Below are 22,573 nucleotides of genomic sequence, written 5' to 3'. Positions count from 1 at the left end.
TTTTGGTTAAAAGCTGTTTGGTTCCTGTGAAACGTGCTGCTGGCTGAGGAACTGCATTCCTCTGTAGGAATTCTGGGACTCCAAAACCTTAAGAAATGACAATCCTATCAACTCAAAAGGGCCAAAAATGTCCACGTCCTTTTCATAAAAACTAGAAATTCATGTGTTCTGTCCACAGGGTATCTGCAGGTCATTAAAAAGTTTAAAAAGGTTGATCATGCTTTTAAAAAAAGACTGAAATTGTGTTTTTCCTTTGCTTTTAATATGAATCAGAGCACAAAGACTGCATCTAGACTTTAGTAAGTATTATCTGCTTCGAAATGGCCAACTTTTATTTATAAATACACTCTGTTTTACTTTAAAACCCTTTTAACGTACAGTTTTCCCCATTTTTGTTCCTTAAATATCTTTAAAGCGCCACGCGGTCTGAAAGCTTGTTTCGACTCTTTGTTGAACTTAAAGGATGTTTGCTCTAAGTAAAATGTTCAGACACGACACAATGGATTTTTTATGGCTACAATATTAAACTGATCAGCCATAACATTAAAAACCACTGACAGGCGAGGAACAATTCAGTGCTCTGCTGGAAAACCTGGGATTCAAGTAGATGTGACTTCAGTATTGGCTGAGTAAACATGTACAGCAATATTTCAACTATTTGGAATATTTCATTCATATTTCTGTTAACATTGTCATGGCTCACTCTGAATATGACCATTAAATCGGGTGAAGGTAATCAGAAAATGCTGTGTCTTATTCAGAGAACGTTAATTGTCGCAGAACAAGCGTACGTGTCACCGGTTAGCGGGACAGTGCTCCCCAATACACCTCAAAAACTGCCCAGAGATTCCTCAAGGATCACAACTTACAGTCCAAGTCCTTGAGCTGAGGTGTTCACATGAAGGGATTATTAATGGTTTAGCGGGCTGTGTTGAGTCTGAGTTTTCAGTGTCGCAAAATTGGCTCTCTTTTAACCTGATAAGATCACCATGGTAACTCAGGCCCAGCACATAACTCACTCTGGAGTAGTTTCTGATCAGAGTCTGTAACATGTGCCATCTTTTCATTGATTCTTTTCCTGCTGATGTCCCAGACAGTAAACAACAGACTTTAAACATTTAATCTCTGCTGATGCCTGACATTATTTCCACTTTGAAAGGTCTTGATTGACGGTGAATGAACAGCGGATTGTTGAATAACTGACAGAATTTAACGGCTGTCTTTAAAACCAATCAGGGAATTTAGATGTTGATCAAATGTCGGCATTTGATCGCCTTATTTGATCATGATACAATGACATCTTTTCAGGATTTAATCCATTGAATAGGTTCTACTGTTGTATATACTGCATATTACCCAGCAATAATCTGCACCACTGTGCATACTGTATGATTATACTTACCATATAGTTATAGTCCACTGTACATACCCGCACTTCTGTATATATCCTATAATAATACAATTACTGATTATGCACTTCTGGTTAGATGCAATCTGCATCTCCTTGCCTGTTGCTGTGACATGTGCAATAACAATAAAGTTTAAACTAATCTAATCTAAAAATCACCCCAGTGTTTAATGAACAAATTGTGGGTAAGCTCATCTGAGGAACTGTGTTAGAGTTTATGTAAGAACCCTTGAGCTGTATGTTATGCAGTTACAGTAAAACAAACTGCAGGATTAAACAGAGATTACAAAATTAGTCATAATATGCGATCAATAAAATCTATTTTAATTTTGATTGCAGTTATTTCTGCACTATCATGGAGCAGTGTCAGAGCTAAATGCACTTATTGAGTATGAAGTTAAACGTTGAAGAGACCTGTGCAGCTAGACATAAATAGCACCAGTGCCCTCCTGTCGTGACTTATTTGCATCAAATTAACTGTTGCAGAATTGGTGCTTTTTGCTGCCATGGTTTGAATACTCTTCACACCTGTCCATTTATACACGTGTCAGGACTATTTGTGTATTTGTGGTGTAGATTGTGTGAAAGATGCACCAAACCCCCCACCCCCACCAGTTCAACAAGGAAAGATAATAATAGTCGTCACAGTGGCATAATTTGAGTGGAGGCGGAGGTTTAATCGAACCAGCTAACACAAAGCCTGGTTGTGTCTCTGACATCCAAATCCCTCAGATACTGGTCTAATGTTCAGGTGCCAGACAGCTGACAGGTGACAGGTGGTTTTAATGTTGGGGCTGATCAAAATAAAAGTATTTATATTATTTGTACAACAATTTTGTAAAGACTTCCCTTTAATTCACACCAGCATATCTAACATATAGGTGTATTCTATTTGCTCTCGTAAATAAAGCATGATTTACAGAACAGGATCACTGTTTGTTAAGGGGTTTTCAAACATCCAATCCAGTTCAGTATCCAACATGTATTAAGGACAGATGTACTGCTCTGACAAATAATAAATCTCAAATTTAGAAAGAACAAGCAAGGTACCTTCAGATACTCTGTTTGCTGTAATCTGCTTCACAAGAAAACCTTTTGGTGGAATGTTGAAAATGCTGAATCCAACAGATCACTTTGGCTCGTTGTTTGCGAATATCATTCCAGTAAAAGTAAGATTACCTCTGATCGTTGTTCCAACATTCGAAGAGCCGATTCCCACCAGAATTCCTACTGTGCATGTTCTGACTTAATTTGCCTGCCAAATGAGATAAACTATCTCCTTAGAACGTGCACACAATTACAGCAGTATGACTGTCACTATTGCAGCTGCATGGACACTAGTCGATAACTGAGACCCCCCCCCCCCAGGCATCAGTACGAGCAGTGTGTATTGCAGACACCACTCCACTTCTAAAGTCTTGTGATGTTTGATGTCTGTGATTTGATTAAAAATGCTCTGCGCTCTGTTTCTCCCTCTTTTTCTTTACTTCCAGGAGTTCAATCAAGAAAACCACTTGGGATGCCCCAGCCTTTTTTTGGTTGTTTGACCAACCGTATAGCACAGGAGCAACACTTCACAAAAAGCAGTATCCCGTGTATGCGCTTACAAAAGCAACAACAACAGCAGCAGTAATGTCAGCAACAAATCCATCAACAGAGTCAGCATTCGCAGTATCAGAAGTGCTCCAGAGTTCCTATCATTCCACAGCTGGATTCATTTATATTATGTACATATTCTATTGTCGGCAACAAGATATACATGTTAAGAAAAAGCATATCACTGATGTTATTCTCCTGAACAGGGTTCTACTGTATAGTGTGATTTGTGGTCAATGGCCTTAAGAGAAGGTCACTCTACACAGTCGGAGGGCAAAAAGAAAATACTATTCTGTACGATTACCATTGGTAATATTGTTATGTAGAGTTAGTTTTATTATTTATACGTAAATTTAAAAAAAAAAGAAAACACGGAGTGAGTCAAATGAAAGAGAAATGGATTTCCTCTCACTGTACATACCTTAGTTTGAAAATGGAGGACTTAAAAACTTCACAAATTAACATTCTCTGCTGCCACTGATTTTGAAAATTAAAGCGGAAGGAAGGGCTGGGAATTTTTCTATCTTGATTTTTTACGTTTAATTTATTTGGTAATCAATTTGATTGCGGGGGGAGGGGAGCTGTGACAATTCCTTTTTTAATTTAAGAAGAAGAAGAAGAAAAAAAAAGAAGATTCCTGAGGTCTTACGACGATGAACACACTTATAATAGAGTTTTTAATTGCATAAATGTACCTATGGAAGTTAAAAGAAAAAAAACAACAAAAAAACATGTTTCTTTATTTATTCTCTACAGTCGCTGTTTTAAAACATATGTCTTTAAAAGAAAATAAAGTACAATTTAGAAAAAACACCTGTGAACTCCTTGCTAAATAATTTCCCTTTTCTGTTGTCAGTGTTTGGGGTGATAAATGATCACAGACAAGGGACTTTTTTGGAGGGGTTGCTGCTCTCTGTAGGCCTGGAGAAGTATTGAGAAGAATTGAAAACATCTGGCCTCGAGTTTTGGTTACATAAAAGAATGTGGACCACACTAATATTTAAGAGGACAGTTATGGAAATATTTATATTCATGTGGTGGGGGTAGCTTAACCTGAATACTGTTGCTGTGTGACGTATGAATAGAAACACTTCACATAATGTCCACAATAAATGGACACGATAACGTTAAGCCACCTGAACAAGCCCCACGGGACTCATAATGTCTGTATGCATGAATTTTCAGCCGGAATATGAAGAGGAGAGACGAGGCAGAGGTTTTTGTAACCATAAACTAGGGCAAGCAGTGAGTCTGTCTGCCACAGACTTTTAGGTTTGGTCTGATGAGTCTAAACATGCCTTGGCTGCCTCTAACGTGCCTCAGTGTATGAGGGGTGATTACTGCCACACAGACCAGAACCATGGTCACGTTGATGACAGTGCCGCTGCACAGCTGGGAAGACTGTGGATGGATAATCTGCAGATACAACTTGTTAATGATGAGTAATCAATGAGTAGCCAACGTGAGGCAATTTTTGACATGAATGATAAGCATTCAGAGATAATTAGCCTGTTAAAGGTCAAGATGACAGTTTGTTCAGTTATTTTCTACTCTGATAGTTAATCAGAAGCTTCTGTTCTTTCTTTATCACTGTCTGATAACCAAGACTATGTATCAGGAGAGTTTTAATTGAAAAAAACGCAGCTTTTTCCTCAATGTCAAGTCTTGATAGCGAAAGACTTGCTACCTTAAAAGCACTGACCCAAATAAATGCACAAAAGGATAAGGGTTGGGTTTCCAGCCTCACTTTATGCTTCTACACTGAAGAGTTTACTTTTCATGATCCAATGTATAATTAAAGTTCAACTCCATTACCAAAAAAGTTTGGGACTGTGTAAAATGTGAATAAAAGCAGAATCTCATAAGCGAATATTCTGTTCATAATCAAACAGACAATATGTCAAATGTTAAAAAGTGAGACATCTTACCAATGAATTTACCATTTAAGATGGTAATTTATCTTGAATTTGATGACAGCAACATGACTCAAAAGTCGGGACAGGGTCGTGTTTACCGCTGTGTGGCGTCCCCTCTTCTTTGAACAACAGTCTGTAATCATCTGGGCACTGAGGAGACCAGCTGTCAGACCTCTGGGAGAGGAATGCTGTCCAACTCTTGTCTGATACAAGATTCTAGCTGCTCAACAATCCTGGGTGTCCTTTGTTGTATTTTTGTGTTTCATGATGCTCCAATGTTTTAACTCTTTTAACCACCTGGACTCTTCTACAATGAAGCCATGCTGTTATAACAGACACAGTATGTAGGTTAGCATTGTTTTGCTGATTTGAAGGCCTTCTCAGAAAAATATGCCGTCTAGATGGGATCAGATCTAAAACCTTTGAGCATCGATGGAGCCTTTCCATGTATGCAAACTGATAGCTCCATAGGCACTAATGCACCCCCCACCATCAGAGATGCAGAATTTTAAACTGATAACAAGCTAGGCTGTCCTTCTCCTGATAGTCTGAAAGACACTGTGTCCATGATTTTGATTACTCTAACCACAGAACATTTTTCCATTTTGTCTCTGTCCATCTTAAATTAGCTTTGCACCAGTGAGACGGCAGTGTTTCCAGATCATGTTCACATATAGGCTTTCTTCTTTGTATGATTGAGCTTTAACCTCCATTTGTGTATAGTGGTCATGGCCCCTTAATGCAATACTGCCTGTTGGCCTGAAGATCCAATTGCATCCAATATTTCCAGCCTTCCACTGACCCTGTCCCAACATTTCTGACACATGTTGCTCTCATGGAATTCAAGACGAGCCTTTTTTTTTTTTCACGAAAAAGGTCAAATATCTACCTCTTAACATCAGATAAGTTGTCTGTGTTTGATTGTGAATAAAATATTGGTTTATGAGGTTTGAAATCTATTTTTAATTTTCATTTTTTTCATTTTACGCAGCTGCCGACTTTTCTGGAATTGGGGTTGTATTCAGAGATACGATTTAGTATCAATTTGGTGGAAACCACACCATAAATGTTCAACATTGAAGATCTTGGATATGTTGATAGATGCCTGAAATGTGTGATGAAAGAAAGAAAACAAGGAAAGTTAACTTTCTTGTGAAATACTTTCTGTATGAATTGTTTAGATATGAATAAACAACATGTAGAAACGCCACTCTAGAAAATATATCACATGAATGTTGAATATTTGACCTCCATTTTATCCAATGAAGAGCTTTCTCAGTGGCATTAACCACCCCTCATAGCCTCGCGTCACTTTAGATATCCTTCCCCTTTTCATCCGAGTTAAACTAACCATTAAATCCACTATATCACTTGAACTCTCCGGCTGATCTATCACAATAATACTCAGCCTACTAGGATCAGACAAAAAAACAAACAAAAAAAACTATATGTATATTTGTCATAGATTGTATCGGCTCTAAATTGCGACCACGAAGAGAGTTTTGCGGGAGAGCGCGCGACAGTTTTATGCTCTCAGAATTAGGCGAACCTGAGGTGGCAGGAAAGAAGGCGGATTCACTCATTGAACGATAAGTTAGTTGGAGCCTCTTTAATGGCGAGAACCTCATGAAATCCTCTCAGCTGAAACAGGAACAGAGGACCAGGAGCAGCAGCAGCAGCAGCAAGGCCGCCCAACAGTTTGAGACGACATTACCTGAACACAGCGAGGGGCCGAGAGGTAAGTGAACTGCACCGTTACACGATGTGCGACGCATCAGCTGCAGTTGGGATTGGAAAAAATGTCTTTTCACGCTTCTTAAAGTCTTAAACTAGACCTGTCCACGGGTACAAACGCAACAAGCTGCTATTTTTAGACAGAAACGAGAGAGCCTGTCTCGCTGGGGGGATTTACGTCAAATTTAAACTCCTCAAACTTTGCTGACGCCCTCCTAAAAGAAACCGTCTCGATTTCAGTCGTTCTAGGAGTCATGCTCAAAGTTTAGCGGCTAACAGGCCTTTTCTTGTCCGTACGTCGGTGGTGTTCAAGCAGGAACACCGCCATAAAACCGGGTGGCTGAAAGCGTTCACGTCCACACAAAGCATTCACGGCCGTATGTGGAGAAATACAGGAGCTGTTTGCCAAGATTAACGGCCATTTATGTCGCCCGTGGTGCGGTTTATGAGGTACGTTGACAAAAGTTTAACCGTCAACTGGATGATTGTCGTCCAGCAGACTTTTGTCGTTATACAGAATGGCTCCAGATTCACTTTGTGTGAACTTCTCTCCTACATTAGGCCCACAGTAGGAGTTACTTTCAGTGTTGAACAAGTTGCCCAAGCCTCCATCAGAGTGAGGTTGTCTGTTGTTCCGCTATGTCCGGGAGACTCCCCGTTTGCGCCATGCGCGTTCACTCAGCCACTCCCTGCGTGGGTTTACGCAAACAGTGTAAACGCAAACACCTTAACTTCACATTTAAGCTTAGCCTCTACAGCTGCCACAGGTTTTTAATTAAAACACCAGGGATGGCTTGATTATCTCAGGTTAGAGTCAGATTTGAGGTGCAAGTCGAGGCAAGCCACTCTGATCAGATCCAGCCGTGCACAAAAGTCTTCATCCACCAACATTTCTTTGACTTTTTTGCAAACTTTTGAGGTGGTCTTCAGAAACGCTCCTCCAGGCTTTCTGAGGGTCTTTTTTTTTTTTTTTGGACAGTCTGCTTCTTCAATCATTTTTAGTCCGATCCTTGTGCTGACCATTTTTAAGCCACTTAACTTTGACCTGTGAATAATTCAATAAATCGACTCCTTACTCAAGGGATAAACTGGTTGTTTTGTCCCCACACAAAAACAACCAGTAGAGTGCCTGTGTAGAAATCCCTCTGAAATAAGGTCTAGGTTAAAAAATACTGGAGTTCCCCTTTAATTGATCACTGTTTTATTAAATCACTGCACTATTTTATTTAATTTTTTTCTTGACAATATATAAAGAAATGGGGACTGACTATGGCACAGTTTTCCCCTCTACAGTCTGCTCAGTGACGACTTCTTTTCTGCTTTTTGACAATCGCAGAAACAATCTTCCGTAACTCCTGAGTGGCTGTGAAAAAGCTGCCTTTGTAATGCAGTGGCTAAGGCTCAAGTCTGTTATGTTTAGGCCTGTCTCTGAAACCAGTGGCATGTTATCTGGGTATGTCTTAGAGTGCTGACATTTTATGAGTTCAGTGCCAAAGTTGTGACTCAGTTCAATACGGGATGAAATGGAGTAAGAAGACATTTTCTCTTTGAGCTGTATTTTTCAAGGGTTAGAAGCCTGTACGTTGGAACATTTCAAGGGAACGTGACAAACTTACTGATCATAGAAAGTCCTCTTGATCTCAGTAAGTACAATTTTCTAACTTTAGCTCAAAAGTTTTGATTATTTGTGAACTTCAGCAGCTTCATCTTTAGTAGTGCTGCTCCGTACACGTATCCATCTGCATCGCCTGTTTAGTCTGACGTGGTGACGGCTCGTGACATCATGTTGGTGCGACTCGTGTTTTTTATTCTACCTCCATTATTGTTCGGCAGAGTGTTGCTGCTTCTTCGTGGATCAAAGTTGATGTAGGTGTTTTCAAGTGAGGGAACACTGGTCGTCTTAAAGCAGTCTTAACAAAGATGCCGATAAACTACGGCCAATCATTGGTTAAATAAGCATGCGTGTCTTTGGACCGTGGGAGAACGCCAACGCTGGCATATGGACAACAAGCACTGAGCTCCTCAGTCTTTCAGGGATAATGATTGTTTTGAAATGACCTTGCTCTGAATAGATAACCTAAGAGCTGGTCTTTATGAACACAATATTTCAAAACATTCGCTTTTATTACCAAGTACCAGCTGAAGATTAGTGGAACATGTATGGCTATTACATCATCTAATGAGGAAGGAAAAAAACAATGTGAAGCTCCACTCTCCCTCACCTGTCTTCTAAATAGTGAGGTGTGGGCATGATAATAAACGGGTATTAAGCAGTCGGCTGGGGCTGAGTGAACGATGGTGTTGAATGTGAATGAAAAGGTGCTTGGAGTTTGACCCAGTTTAAGGCCTAAAAGTTGGGATATTTTTATTTTTTTTAGACATTTTTCAAAGCTGACAGATTAGCTGCAGTTTAATCTGTATGAGCAGAGTGCATAGAAATAAAAACAACGTTTTTAACCATAAGAGACGAGAATACCGCGCTCTCAGATGCAGAAGAGGCAAGAGCTGGATAATCGGAGCGCTGTTATAAACACGAGCTGACTGTAGATGTTTCTGGCCTCTTAACTTTTTGTGCTTAAGCGGCACTTTAGTCTGACTGAAAGTTGGGCAGTTTAGTTATATCAGTGAGGACGCCAGCCAGCTAAAGGTCAGAGGATAACACAACAAACCGCTTAATGCTCTCATACATTTAGCACATTAGCAGAACAGCATAAATGCAGGTCAGTTATGTTTAATTTCATTTAATGCTTGATTTTTAAATGAAAAGTCAGTTCACTGTGCAGATGAAACTCCCTCCAGCTGCAGCTGCTGTCACTTAACTCTCATACACGAAGCTCCCAGGATGCAGGAATGTTTATTGCACGTGTCTGTTAATGCTTTGCATTCACTCGCTTTTTGTGCCGCTCCTTTCATGTTCGAGTTTCTTTGGTTGTCCGATGCAGCGAAAGCAAGCTGTTCAGTGTCCAATGCAGACGCACACCTGAGAGATTGTGCATTGGCTGCACAGGGATGACTTCCACTTCCACTGTTGTGCAGAACAGATCCCATAACAGTGAAAAAGACTGAACGCCAACCTGCAGTCACTGACCTATTTTTACACAGTCCACAAAGAGCCTGTTCTTTGTTCTTTTGTTTGAAGCATTTAAAAGACTCAACCCGAGCAGCAGTCAGCTAAGCAAATAGATGGATATATTGGCATAGACTATAATGCAAAATGTCCAAAAAGAGAAGAGTCAAATTGGAGGAAACAGTCCACTCACTGATAGTAAAGTTAATGCGAGACCATTGTCTTTTCAGGGTGAGTTGATGTGTCATTAATTGAAGGCCAAACCAGACAGTAGAGCTGCACAAATGACTGTCCATTTACTTTGGATTGAAGTCTGTGCATGGCTGAATTTCCCTCCTAAGTAATTTGCATCAAGTAGAAACTTCTAACTCAAACATTATAACACCAGACAAAACGATGTAATATGGTGCTCAGACTCTAAATCTGCTGAACTGGCATTGTAATGAAATCCACTGGTGACCGAGCGTTGCATTGAGGCGCTGCCAATAATTAGACTGATGTCATCCCAGTTTAAGTGGAGATCCTCTTGCTGTTTGTGCATTCTCACAAGAATACAGTTATCTGCGCTCAGGTGTTAAGGCATCAGCCCACCGTAACCACAGCAACATGGCAAAGGTTAAAGGACTTTCATACCATTAAGCCTTTGAAAACATTTTTCTTCTTCTTTGTTGCCGTCTCTTAAAGCACCCACATTATGCTAGTTTATAAGCTTGTAACGTTATTTTGGGGTTCACTTTGTAAATATTGGTGAGATTTAGTCTTAAAACGATGCTCGGTTGTATTTATCCAGCTGTCTTACGGTGATTTTTGTGCGGAAATGCGAGGACCGGAGGGTGAGAGGTAGCAGTGAGGACATGTTTAAATTCTGAACCAGGATGATTAATCAATGTTTCTTATTTTGTCTCATTATACAAATATGATATGTACATGATAACCACTGCAGAGATGAAGTGTCTGAAGCCCTTTTTGTATGACATTGATTGAACAGCTGTGGTCTCAGAGCTGCAGAACAACATCTCAGGTCCTTACAGATTTCTCCTCTCATCTTTCCTTGATCTCATGACTTTAGTTTTTCTTAAACTATTTGACCGTAGCCTATAACTGTAGCCTGTTTAGAGCTTTTGTCAGCTAAGAAGACCCCTGCACTGTTGGTTCGTAGTCATTTCTTTTTCATCTGCGCTTTTTAAGTGACTACCAACAAAACAGCCAACTGACATTAGGTTGCACAAAAGGCAACATGAAAGCACAGTAAAGCACACCCAGTTCTTTTTCACTGGGTGCTAATCAGTCTCAAAGTTAACTTTTGTTTGTCTAGTGGTGTTACAGCTTCAACAAAGTTGTGGCTTGTGGGCATATGATCATGGCTAATGATATGTTTGCTTTGTAAGCTGCGCAATTTCCCAACTCTAAGGATTCTCTTATCGTTGTTGGGACTTTGCGATTCAATAAAAGGAGTTTACTGAGCCACCCAGATGGCAGAAATGCACCAAGACTCTGTGTTTGTACTCGAGACCAACCGCAGAGCATTTGATGTTCTTTGTTTACGGCTGAGATGTTTAAGAGTTGTCAGAAATGACTCACGGGAGGGGAATACCTGCTGACTCCTCCTGACTAGCTTCGTTTGAAGGCTTGCCTCTAACAAGCTGCTGGGCTGGCATCAAGCAAATTTGCTCCTCGGTGATGTAAATTAAGTATCAAGTGAAAAGCCTGGATGACAAAGTAGCAGTTTCAGGTAGTTCAGGAGCACGGTTTTCTGTGAATAATTAATCTTTTACAGATCGATTTAGTGTTTTCTAACTTTCTGGATTGTTTACATGCACAAAGAGCTGCACAACACACCAAAAATGAAAAATAAATATCATAAAAACTCTTTGACATCTTGATGTCAATTTTGTTTCTTATGCCAGGCCTTTTTACCGACCTTCTAAGACTATAAAAGTGAAGTTGGCCTTGTCTGTGCCCTCTTTCACGTCAAGATGAGTGGCTGTAATGTGTGAAATGTGCTGTATGAACCAACGAAAAAAATGGAATAAGACTCCGAAAAGAAGATCACAAGCCGTCTTGCTTAAGATTGTCAGTGCAGGCCGTCTCAATTTCGCAATATCCTTCACTAGCATTAGATCCGCTGCATGTTATGAATCGATGAGAAGTTATGAAATAAAGTTTAACCCACTCCTCGAGCACAGATGTTGCAGAGGACAGATGTTCTCTCTGCAGATATTTGTTGATATCAGGATAAAGTTTTGGAGGCAGCAAACTGTTTGGAGATGCCCAACAATGTCATCTTGTTTAATGACTGCAAATGACGTTCACTTTAGAGCCCGAGCTGAATTCTCTGGGTTTTTCTGATTGCACTGGGTGCTGCTTTCATTATTCTCTTTCATTTCGATTAGGAAGTGGTCAGATATGGAGCCTATTTCAGATGCACAGGGAGATTAATAACCTCCAATCAGTTATCACTCCTCTCACCTCCCTCTGGTTCCACTCCTTCATCTCAGGATATTGTCACGGCTGAGTTAGTAGCTGTAAATTTATCTAATGGAAAATCTCAGTCGAAATCACTAAGCAGACAAAATCATCTTTTTAATATCGGTCTTAATTTCCTTCCTTGAGATCTGAATCCCCTCTCTCTGTTTTGTCTGTAGGATGTTGTCACGGTTGAGCGAGCTGATATGGGCCGACTGGATTTGGTTCCCCGAAGGCCACGGCTGGAGCGACTTTAAGGATCACGATGGTAAAGTCTTCCCTAAACTGCCAGACCTCTGGGCCACTATACCCATCGCCATCTGCTTTCTAGTCATAAGACCAATATTTGAGCGGTGAGTCATTCCATTTATTTTCCCGTTAGGTCTACGCCTGCTTGTGTTTATTTCTGACAAATATGAGATAACATACTTGTGCTTCTCCACTTCACAGGACAGTAGCGCTTCCTTTGGCATCTCTGCTGGGAGTAAGAGACAAGCAGCGCCTTTATGTGCGTCCAAATCCCCTCCTGGAGTCCCATTTCTGCAGCACGTCAAAGTTTCCCACACAGGTACTCGTGCTGCAAACATCGGTGCCTCACAGCTGTTTGGAACATGTTATCACACCTTGAACCTAAATGCACAAATGTGTGTTTTTGTCGTATAAATTGACAGTAAAAGCACAACATGATGAAAACGTCACGTCTGCGCTGCTTAATCTGATTTGGGCCATGAATCCAGACCTTGAACACAACGCAGGCTCCTCTCACTTCTTACTAATTTCATCGCTTTTAGATGCTCTATATCCTTGATTTAGAACCAGGAACTGCATTTTTAGCACATTTGTTCAATGACAAATAAAGCTCCATTCTATCCTTTCCTTGTTCTGCTTTTGTCGATAGAGCTCCATAGAGAGCTTAAGTAAACAGACGGGCTGCTCAGTGCGACAGGTTCAGAGGTGGTTCAGGCGGCGGAGAAACCAGGACCGGCCCAGCAAGATCAAAAAGTTCCGGGAAGCAAGGTACGTTAGTGTCTTTACCCAGATGTGAAATTCCTCTCTTAACTTCCTTTTTATGGTGTTAGATTTGCCTTAATCCTGAATAAGGCGGTTTGTTGCCTCTTTAGCATATTTACAGTTCAGATTTTGATGGTTACGATGTGCGATCAGACTTCAGCTTCCTTGCGGTTGTCATGAAATCGTTAACAGGAACTATTTTTTTTTTTTTAAATATTTATTTAAATGATCGAATCTGTGAGAGTCTAGCAGCACTTTCTGGGGCAGCTGAAAACGTCATGTGGTGTAAAAGCATCGTAGGTAAAACAGTTACAGTGATTTACTGTGGCTGCTCTTGTAAAGCTTCGTTGTGAGCATCCACTGCTGAAAATTAAAGTTTTTAATTGCACCGTGTTAAACTGTCCCTCAGTGCGCCGATGAGTATTTCATCACAAGTGCCCCCACTTTGAACCCGGACACGCCCACAGAGTGGGAGCAGGCATTTCTCAAAAGCTGTTGCAAAATGAACATAAAAACACCCTGAACCGAACACAGGTTTTTCCCTGCATCTGTTTAAGGGAGGCTTTTTCCTTTTTGTGAAGTAGATTATTATTAGAACCTTTTGGTTAGTTTAGAGATCACCAGAACTAACATGAGAACAGCTAAAAATCCATTTTTTATTACTTTTTTTGCTTGTTTTCCTTTCGAACCATAAACCCTTGCTGGTCAGTTTTGTGTTGTGTGAAGTGAAGCTTCCCAGAAATGTCTTCTCTGAAATGTTTACCCATTTTCTTACAGTTGGAGGTTTACATTTTACCTTCTTGCTTTCTTTGCTGGCCTGGCGGTCCTAGTTGATGTGAGTAGAACAGTTTTATTTTTGAAGAAACAAAGTGTAAATGTTTGCAGTGTGTTTCAGTCAGCAGTATCATCTTCTACCTGCCAAGGCCTCTTAACTTCTTACGATCATGATGGACTGCAGCTGGCAGCATCTCTGTGAAAACGTGTGAGAGAGGATTGTGTAATTACTCAAGTCAGGAAGTCGACTGCATGTTCTTGCTTTCTTTGCTGCTCCCTGAATCCGAATTAGTGGGATGTGTAGCCCCAATGCAAAGGTCTGGAATAAGACCCAAACTGTTCGGATAGTCGGGAACCACCGAAGCTCAGGACTGTCGTATACTTGAAACTGCTAGAACAACCGGGTAGAGTCAAGCAAGTTTTACTTTAGCACGGACTTAAAGGCTGCTGTCAAAGATTAAAAACGTCTGCTCCGAAATCGAATCAACACAAAGTTTGTCAATGACCATGTGACCAAGATGGAGTTGTGTATGGATGAGTAAAGGCGTTTGAACTGTTAAACAGTGCTATGCTGGCATCGCGCCCTGGAGCTGTTTTGCTGCCAGTGGAATTGGTAGATTTCACAGGTTTTACTGAATTATGATGGCGGATTTCCTCAGAATCCTCCAGTGTAACTTCAAACCATCAGCTGGATGTACCAACTGGACAGTGAGCCCAAAATGCATCTAAAGCGGTTGTTAAATGGATAAAGCAGACTCATTTTAAGCTTTTGTGAAGACTTGATCTTTTGAAAATATGTTTTAATTTAGTTAATTTCCACCACTTCTGCTGGGAAGACTGGTCAGACATCCGAGCAGTAAGCTGCTCGAGGCTTGTTAATGGTTACCGAAAGTTTCTGCTCAAAGTGCACATCCAGGGACTTCCAGTCCTGGACAGATTTGCAACGGCCTTAAACTTTTCCCACGTGTGGATAATCTTCTGCACTATGGAACGGTGGACCGCTTGCTTTTTAAATGACCGTTAACCTTTGCCAGATGTAACAATTGTTTCTCTAAGGTCACTGCTGATGTCTTCCTCCCTGGCATTGTGTTGACACACATCTGAATGCTCCAGAGCAGCAAACTGCCAAAATGTCAGCTTTTATAGGGTTGTTCACATCTGATAACGATCAGTTAGTCGAGTATGTTTGATAAGCAGCACCTGGCTGCTACTTTATCCTTCTAATTTCTGGGAAGGCAGCGAAGATGGACTTAGTTTTTCTGCACCCCGCTTCCGTATTTTGGTTTAGTTTTGGTTCAGAGATAATTTATGCCTTGATACCTAAAACCTTTCAACTAAAAGAGGGTTATGTGGCTGTTTGTTGTACTAGAAAAAGAATGATTCCGAGAAGTGACGGTTGCATTCATGTGCACAATGACAGGTTTGTCAAGTTTTCACCAGATCTGTACAAAGGCAGATTAGAAATATAAGAAATAACATTTGATCTTCGTAGTGATCCTTTAATGCCACACAAGCTTTGTTTTTCTCTTTAGTTCCTGCTTATCATTTATGCCGTAGAAGTCTTGTGGCGTTGTATCGCTCTAACATTCTGTTCCACCCTCAGAAACCATGGTTCTATGATACGAAGCAGGTGTGGGAAGACTTCCCAAAAATGGTAATTCATTTTACTTTCTTTTTTTTTCTTTTTTTTGGTCTACATATATACTTATTCATATGTTTTATCTTCACCAAGGAGCCGGAGTGAAAAATGGGTGAACTATTCTTTGTTTCCTCTCTCGCAGCCGCTGTTGCCCTCGCAGTATTGGTACTACATGATTGAACTGGGCTTCTATCTCTCTCTGGTTTTTAGCGTAGCATCAGATATCAAACGTAAGGTAAGTGAAACCAGCAGTGTCTCCCAACTGTTTGCTTTTAACACTATAAAAACCATTCAGGAATTGTTGGTGGAGATTGTATTTACAGAGGGCAAAGAATGAGAAGAAGGATCTGTTGTGCTGGTTGAATATGTTGAGGTTTGGGCATTGATTTCTCCTTTTTTATGTCCTGACTTTATGTATTTAGCGGAGGTGATGTTCAGTTCACCTCTGGCCATCCAGCTCGAGTTAATGAGGTCGAAATGTTGTGAAAATGGTCAGAGCTTCTAGCCTGTCAGCAAACAGAGAGGCCTCTGAGCCAGCACCGGTTTTATAACTACAGCTCACAAATGCAAGCTGCTAATCTTTTAAACCCAAACAAGAGATGTGAGATTTGCAAAGGGTCACCGTGTCAAAATCGGCCTCTAATTTTAGGACTTGTCATGTAGCGCCTATTTGAGTCTAGCTTTTTTTTTTTTTTTTTGCTCTTATGTACACTAAAGCTGTGTGATCTGCTCTGTGCAAACAGTTAATCATTTATGAAATGAGAATCACGCACAGTTGATCAGTGACCAATCTTTATAGTCTGATCAATAAGTGACTGAATGCTGTTAGATTTTATGTTTTGTCTCTCCCAACCTTCTGTCTGTGCAGGATTTCAAAGAGCAGATAATTCACCACGTGGCCACCATTTCCCTCATCAGTTTCTCCTGGCTGGTTAACTACATCCGGGCTGGGACTTTGGTCATGCTGGTGCATGATGCCTCTGACTATCTAATGGAGGTATGACACATGCAGGCGCTGTACTGAACTGCAAATTTGAAGTACTCATACTTTCCCTCGAGCTTTTATCTGACAGCTATAGTCACTGAACCAATTAAGGTTTTTAAAGACCAAACATCTGAACAGCTTAGTGCTGTGCAGAAATCTTGTGCAGCCCTTCATTTCTTTATCTGTTGTCAGGAAAATGGGGAAACAGGTGCAGCAATTTATTAAAATATGCAAAGTTAAATGGAAAAGCAGTACATCAGATAAAAACAGTTTGTATAGTGCTAATGAGCTTTAAAGTCAGTGTTTGCTATGAGCAACTTTATTCTTCAACACAGCCTGAACCCTCTTAGACAAGCTTTCTTATCATTTCTTTAAGTATTCAGGAGGAATAGTTCTCCAGGCTTCTTGAAGGACATTTGAAAGCTCTTCTTTGGATGTTGGCTACCTTTTGTTCCGTTCTCTGTCAGATGATCCCACACTGCTTCAGTGATGCTGAGGTCCGGGCTCTGGGGAGGATTCATCCCTCCATCAGACCTGTTGCCACTGATTTTCAGTCCACTTCTTGTGTCATTTGGCATAGCTCAGCCTTTTCTTGTCCAGTTTCCTCAGATTCAGGTCACACTTTACACTAATATGCTAAGTTTGCAGCTAATAGCTCTTCGGGACTCACCTTGTTAGTGCAAAAATACTGTTTTATGTCTGTCAAACTGTTGATATTGTTATTTGATATTTGATATTTGTTAAAACTGTTAATCTTTGTGACAGACTGGATAGTGTAGTGGTGTGATTGCCACCTTTCATGTGGGAGATCTGGGTTCAAATCCCCTGCATGAAAGGTACTGTCTCCAGTAGGGGTACTTAGGCAAGACCCCCTTGCCTATCGTAAGTCGCTTTGGATAAAAGCGTCTGCCAAATGCATAAACATAAACATAACATAAGTTCTCTGCCATATTCTATTACACCTATTTCTTGTTTTAGGTGCCTTTTTTACCTGAGTGTTTAATAGGACATTGTTAAATGGCTTAACAAACAAATAAACATTTTCTTCTGAAAATGGGTCATCTACAGGAACTGGACTGAAAATGAGTATAAAGCAGGCAGTGCCCCCCCCCCAATCCACCAACAACAGAAAAGAGCCCTAGAAATCCTGGAGAGCTATTGCTCAGGACCACTCTAAAGGAGCAGAAGAAAGAAATGAAGGGTGGCTGAAGACTTTCGCTCATTCGCTGTTTATGTTGCGTTTATGCATTTGGGAGACGCTTTTATCCAAAGCGACTTACACTCATACTCGACTTATACTCCGATGGAAACGATATCTCAAAAGATTAGTAAAGGTAAAGTCCCAGTAGAATGTATAAAACGGTCACAAGAATATTTTTAATCTTTGAATTAATAGTACTCGATGATTTGACTTAACTTTTAATACTTCTAATCAGTGAGTCTAACTGCAACACAATAAAGTGTGAATTATCGGAGGTAAAATCTATATTCAGATTTTTGTTTGTTTGCTTTTTCAATACATACATTACCTCCCTCCCATTTTCAGAACATTCAGTATAGCTGAGGAGCTTAAAGGTGGTGTGAGAGCGCCGGTGTCTTGGCGCAGCTTATTGTCTGCCCTCTAGAGGTAGATGAAGGGCCGAGACTGATCCGTTTTCCCTCTTCTTTAATTCCAGTCAGCCAAAATGTTCAACTATGCAGGCTGGAGAAGGACCTGCAACTTCATCTTCATCATGTTTGCTGCAGTTTTCATCATCACCCGCCTCATAATCTTCCCCTTCTGGTAAAAAAGGATGTTGCGTCATTTTTTTCTGTAACTATAAATGAGTCACTGATATTAATGTGAGTTAAAAGCATGTGAGTAATGACTCGGAGCGCAGGCCGATCTGTGACTTGCTTGAGTTTTCATTCAGTCATTCTTCACAATTGTGAAGGTTTGCGGGTTTCGTTTATGCTCACAGGGAAGACGATTCTACAGTAGTGTGGGGGAAAAAAGTAACTTTTGTTTAATTTTAGTGTATTCCATGCTACATAGACATATATTTCTCCCCAAACTGTTTTAAGACATTAGTTAGCTAAACTATTGCACTGGATAAGTCCTGTTTTCATAGGCATTAAGGTGCAGTATTTGTTATACTGTCATGTTACTTGATTTTCAGGAAATTGCCACATTGTGTGTTTAGTGAGCTTGGCATTGTGGGCCGTACACATGAGCAAGTTAGTGTCTTAGCTTCAGTAGGCTGCAGTCAGAGTGCTCTCAGTTTGGAGAGTCAGAGTGGAATTCTGACCGGAAACCAAGCTAAAAGCTACTCAGAAGGGGACCACAGGAGAGAGAATTTTTTTCTAAAACGGCACAAGCCTCACTATATTTTGTGAATTTTACACCGCCTTTTGCATCAGTTATCTACTTTTTCACAACTAAAGAATGACGCTACATGCACCGTGGCTGACCAGCGTGTCCTGCTTATGGACAGCCGTGACTTCAAATGAAATGCCCCGAAATACCAGCTACAAGAAGCCTAGCAAAGCACAAACACTTAACCAGCTTTTAAATGAAGAACGATTGGCCGTCTCTTGCAGTTAAGACGCTAACTACTCCTAAGTACTTCACACAAAACCAGCTTAAAAAAACACCGAAATATCTTTTTAACATCCTCATGAGCAGCAAGTGTTAAATCAGTTTCTGTGAGGTAGCCTGGAAACTGCTGAGAGACGGACATGTAGGTTCTGGTGTCTTCGGGGTTTTTGTTGTAGGTGATCAACATCATTAATGTCAAAGTTCTGCTGTCTTCTTTTTGTAGCAGCGAGCTTCCCCTCCGTCCTCCTCACAGCATGAATAAAACCAGTGGGTGTAAGGTTCCTCATTCTTTGTATGTCACCTCCCACTCTGTCACAATAGCAGCTGTTCAAAACAGGCTCTCTCAGTCAGAGTGCACGGGAAGTGTCATTGAAGTGCCATGATGTATTTGTTATTGGTCTTAGGTTTGTTTATGTATGTAGTGTGGTCTCGTCTTCCTCTCTCTGTGTTAGCGGACTGAAACATGTACTGATTCATGTTTTTTGAGCAGATCTTTCATGAACTTTTTCTGTGAACACAACGAGCTCATTGTCTGCACAACTCTCTCAATGGGGCTGTCAGGGGTGACTGTAGCTGGCTCTGACTGGATTCTTTGTTCTGCCTTTGTCCTCTTGTCCAGGATCATACATACGACGTGCGTGTACCCGCTGTCCCTGTACTCCCCCTTCATCGGCTTCTACTTCTTCAACGGGCTGATGTTTGTGCTGCAGGCTCTGCACATCTTCTGGGCGGGGCTCATCTTGCGCATGGCCGTTAAATTCCTGCCAGGCAACGTAAGAAGCACGCTTTCACATATGTGCACTGAAATGGAGCAATCTCCGCCTCAGACCAGCAGCGTTTGATGCTTTGCTCTGTCTTGACAGGACATTGTTGAGGACGAACGGAGCGATAAGGAAGAGACGGAGTCCGACGATGAAGTTGATGGTCGCGAGCGAAAAGAAAAGCCCAAAAACGGCCACGTGCAGAACGGCCACGCTCTCCTGAACAACAACCACAGTAAGACGGACTGATTGGACTGAGCCTGGGGTGCATGAGGGGTGACGATGGACCGTTGCCTGGAAGCCAAAGAACGCGAACGTGGCACATTGAAAGGGGCGACGCGCAGCACATACTCAGATTTACACTTTCTTACCATATCAGATCCTCCATATCAGAAGCCCTGTTAGTCCAGCTGGGCACATTTCGACTCTCTGTTGATTACACTAAATTAAATGAGAAAGGAGGGCCGGGTCGGCGAGCCACAGTGATCTGCTGGGCATCTAAGACGCAGAGTGGCTTTCTCGTTTCCTCTCACCTGCAGAATCTTTAGCTTCATGCTCAGAATTTAGTGCCGTCAGCCAAGTTGCCACATGTCGAACCTGCCTGCTTGTAGCTTGGTTGTGTTACTGGAAGTGTTTTAAGGAGATCCTGGAAACTGGATGGGTACTCCACTCCTGCAGTCAGTTAACACTCCCTTAAGTATTAATGACCTTAAACGTGACCTAAATTTGCTCTGAATAACCACACTGACGTCGATGGCATTGAGATGAGCACTAGTGTGAACGCGGCCGTGACTTTCTGTGGACCATAGATCTATAACCTGAAGTCCAGAGCTTCATTCTGTAATAAGTCTTTCCAAATACTGCAGCTGTCACTTTGGCTCTCGCCACTGGAGTGTTGCGCTTCTAATGAGGCGTAATACAAAATAATTGCTGATGAATAATAATTTTTAACGGTTTGAGAGAAGGTGCTACATTTGCCACGTATACTGAAATGTGCCTTTTGTGGAGGTTTGTCTTAAAACTCTTTTAGTTGTATGATTTTATTTTGCTTTGTGTTTAATTTGTTTTTCAGTCCAGTCCATTGTTTAAAATTTGGGAGCAATTTGTTTGTGAATCAGTCGGTGATTATTTATTCTTTGTGGGCTGGAAGAGTCGATGGCATTTCCATTTAGTGTTCTTTTCCCCCATCGAAACAAAGATGCACTGTATGGTTCGTCCGGGAATCAGCTTTGAAGAAAAATCCTCAAACAACGCAGCAGCAACATTTGATTCCAACAGAAATGGGATTTCCTTCTTAGTATAAAGAGTTTCTGAATGATTTAAAGTTTTGTTTTATATTTATTCTCATTTTCCACCCAGAATTGTGACGGTTTGGACAGCGTTGTGCTTTGTTTTGTTCAGAAAAAGACTAGTTGTTTAAAATGAATCGTTAGTAAAGAGGTAAAACTTAAACACCAAAGTATGGTTTACATTTTCACTTTACTTGTCAATTGCAAGTGCCTTTATCATTTCAAGAATTATTGTTAAAAAAAAAAAAAAAAGAAATGTCTCTGTGTTTGTGGCCTTTGTGTCTCCTGAATGCCTGTCGGTCAGAGCTTTGCCTCTTCTGATGTGTGTTTTTATTCTGCGTCATGTGTCGCTGAGATGTAAAATTTTGAGAAGAATGATAAAGATAATTTTGGATAACCATCACACCCCCCCTTGTTTGACTTCAGGTTTTGTTTGGATATTTTTGCTCAGTGACGCTCTGGTAAATAACATTAGTCATTGATGGACTTTACATACAGAGACGTTGATGAGCTGCATCCTTGAATTAGGACTGCAGCTTTTATTCGTCCCGTTTGATGGTAAACGGGAATTCTTTGGAATGACTTTAACACACTTACACGTACATGTGTCAGTTTTCCTTTTTTGCTGTCCACATATTGAAATCCTTGAGGGCTAAAACTGATAAATAGACTATACTTAAAGCACTTTTCTAGTCTAGTTGATCACTCAAAACACTGTTCACAATAGAAGCTACATTCACACCCATACAGCACATCTTGGTCCATATACACGGTGTTACTTTCTCCATCTCACACACTCACACACTGATGGATGCATCGGAGACACTGTGGGCTTCAGTGTCTTTCCCAAAGACGCTTCAACATGTGGGAGGTCGGGGATCAAACCACCAACTTTCTGATTAGCAGACGACTTCTGCCACACTCGATATAGATCTCTTTATTGTCAATGTACAAGTACAGTGAAATGCAGATGGTAAAAATTCAAAGACACGGTACAAAATAGAAATAAGATTTAAAACTAAACTTAAAAAACTAAAATAGACTAAGAAACTTCAAATAAAATAGTATTTACAAATGTACACGGCAGTTGGACCTGAGAACAATAATTCTTCTTCCAGAGCTGCAGCCGCCCCTTCTTTGAATTTTAACAATGAGCATCAATAATGAGATTCTTTTAATCTGGTGGGCAATCTCTGTAGTGGTTTACTTTCCGAGTTCGTGAATCATTCAGCCTCTTGTGCTAAACAATCTTTCTTAAAAAAAATGACAGAGCGACATCTTTTAGCTTGTGTTATAAAATCTGCAGATTTGAGCAAAGCAAAAAGTAACAAATTCTCACAAAATGTGAG

The 22,573-nt window shown here is 40.8% G+C and overlaps 2 protein-coding genes across 5 annotated transcripts in view; both read left to right on the top strand.

Moving 5' to 3' along the window:
• Window positions 1-3,317, top strand: part of celf3a (cugbp, Elav-like family member 3a) — a 34,352-nt gene extending 31,035 nt beyond the window's left edge. For all 4 annotated transcript variants that reach the window (XR_011908363.1, XM_072369976.1, XM_072369975.1 and 1 more), the window contains one exon: window positions 2,902-3,317. The gene's annotated coding sequence lies outside the window, so the exon portion shown is untranslated. The remainder of the gene's footprint in view (window positions 1-2,901) is intronic.
• Window positions 3,318-6,256: 2,939 nt separating this feature from the next.
• On the top strand, window positions 6,257-21,627 carry cers2a (ceramide synthase 2a). The gene is made up of 11 exons (XM_072369865.1): window positions 6,257-6,658; window positions 12,367-12,540; window positions 12,638-12,755; window positions 13,086-13,204; window positions 13,976-14,033; window positions 15,576-15,626; window positions 15,754-15,846; window positions 16,480-16,608; window positions 18,273-18,379; window positions 19,794-19,947; window positions 20,038-21,627. The coding sequence occupies exons 2-11, from the start codon at window positions 12,368-12,370 to the stop codon at window positions 20,182-20,184; spliced, it is 1,149 nt and encodes a 382-aa protein (XP_072225966.1). The 5' UTR covers window positions 6,257-6,658; window position 12,367; the 3' UTR covers window positions 20,185-21,627.
• The last annotated feature ends 946 nt before the right edge of the window (window positions 21,628-22,573 follow it).

The sequence above is a fragment of the Leuresthes tenuis genome, unplaced genomic scaffold (genome assembly GCF_036924035.1).
Source record: "Leuresthes tenuis unplaced genomic scaffold, fLeuTen1.0.hap1 SCAF_18, whole genome shotgun sequence".
In the NCBI taxonomy this organism is placed as follows: domain Eukaryota; kingdom Metazoa; phylum Chordata; class Actinopteri; order Atheriniformes; family Atherinopsidae; genus Leuresthes; species Leuresthes tenuis.
This window is presented reverse-complemented; position numbering and strand designations above follow the sequence as displayed.

Bases quoted from the DNA above. Each gene is read 5' to 3' on its own strand.
- cers2a (XM_072369865.1), top strand. From the start codon at position 12,368: ATGTTGTCACGGTTGAGCGAGCTGATATGGGCCGACTGGATTTGGTTC. The intron at 12,541-12,637 runs GTGAGTCATTCC...TCCACTTCACAG, and splicing joins ATAAGACCAATATTTGAGCG to GACAGTAGCGCTTCCTTTGG. The intron at 19,948-20,037 runs GTAAGAAGCACG...CTGTCTTGACAG, and splicing joins TTAAATTCCTGCCAGGCAAC to GACATTGTTGAGGACGAACG.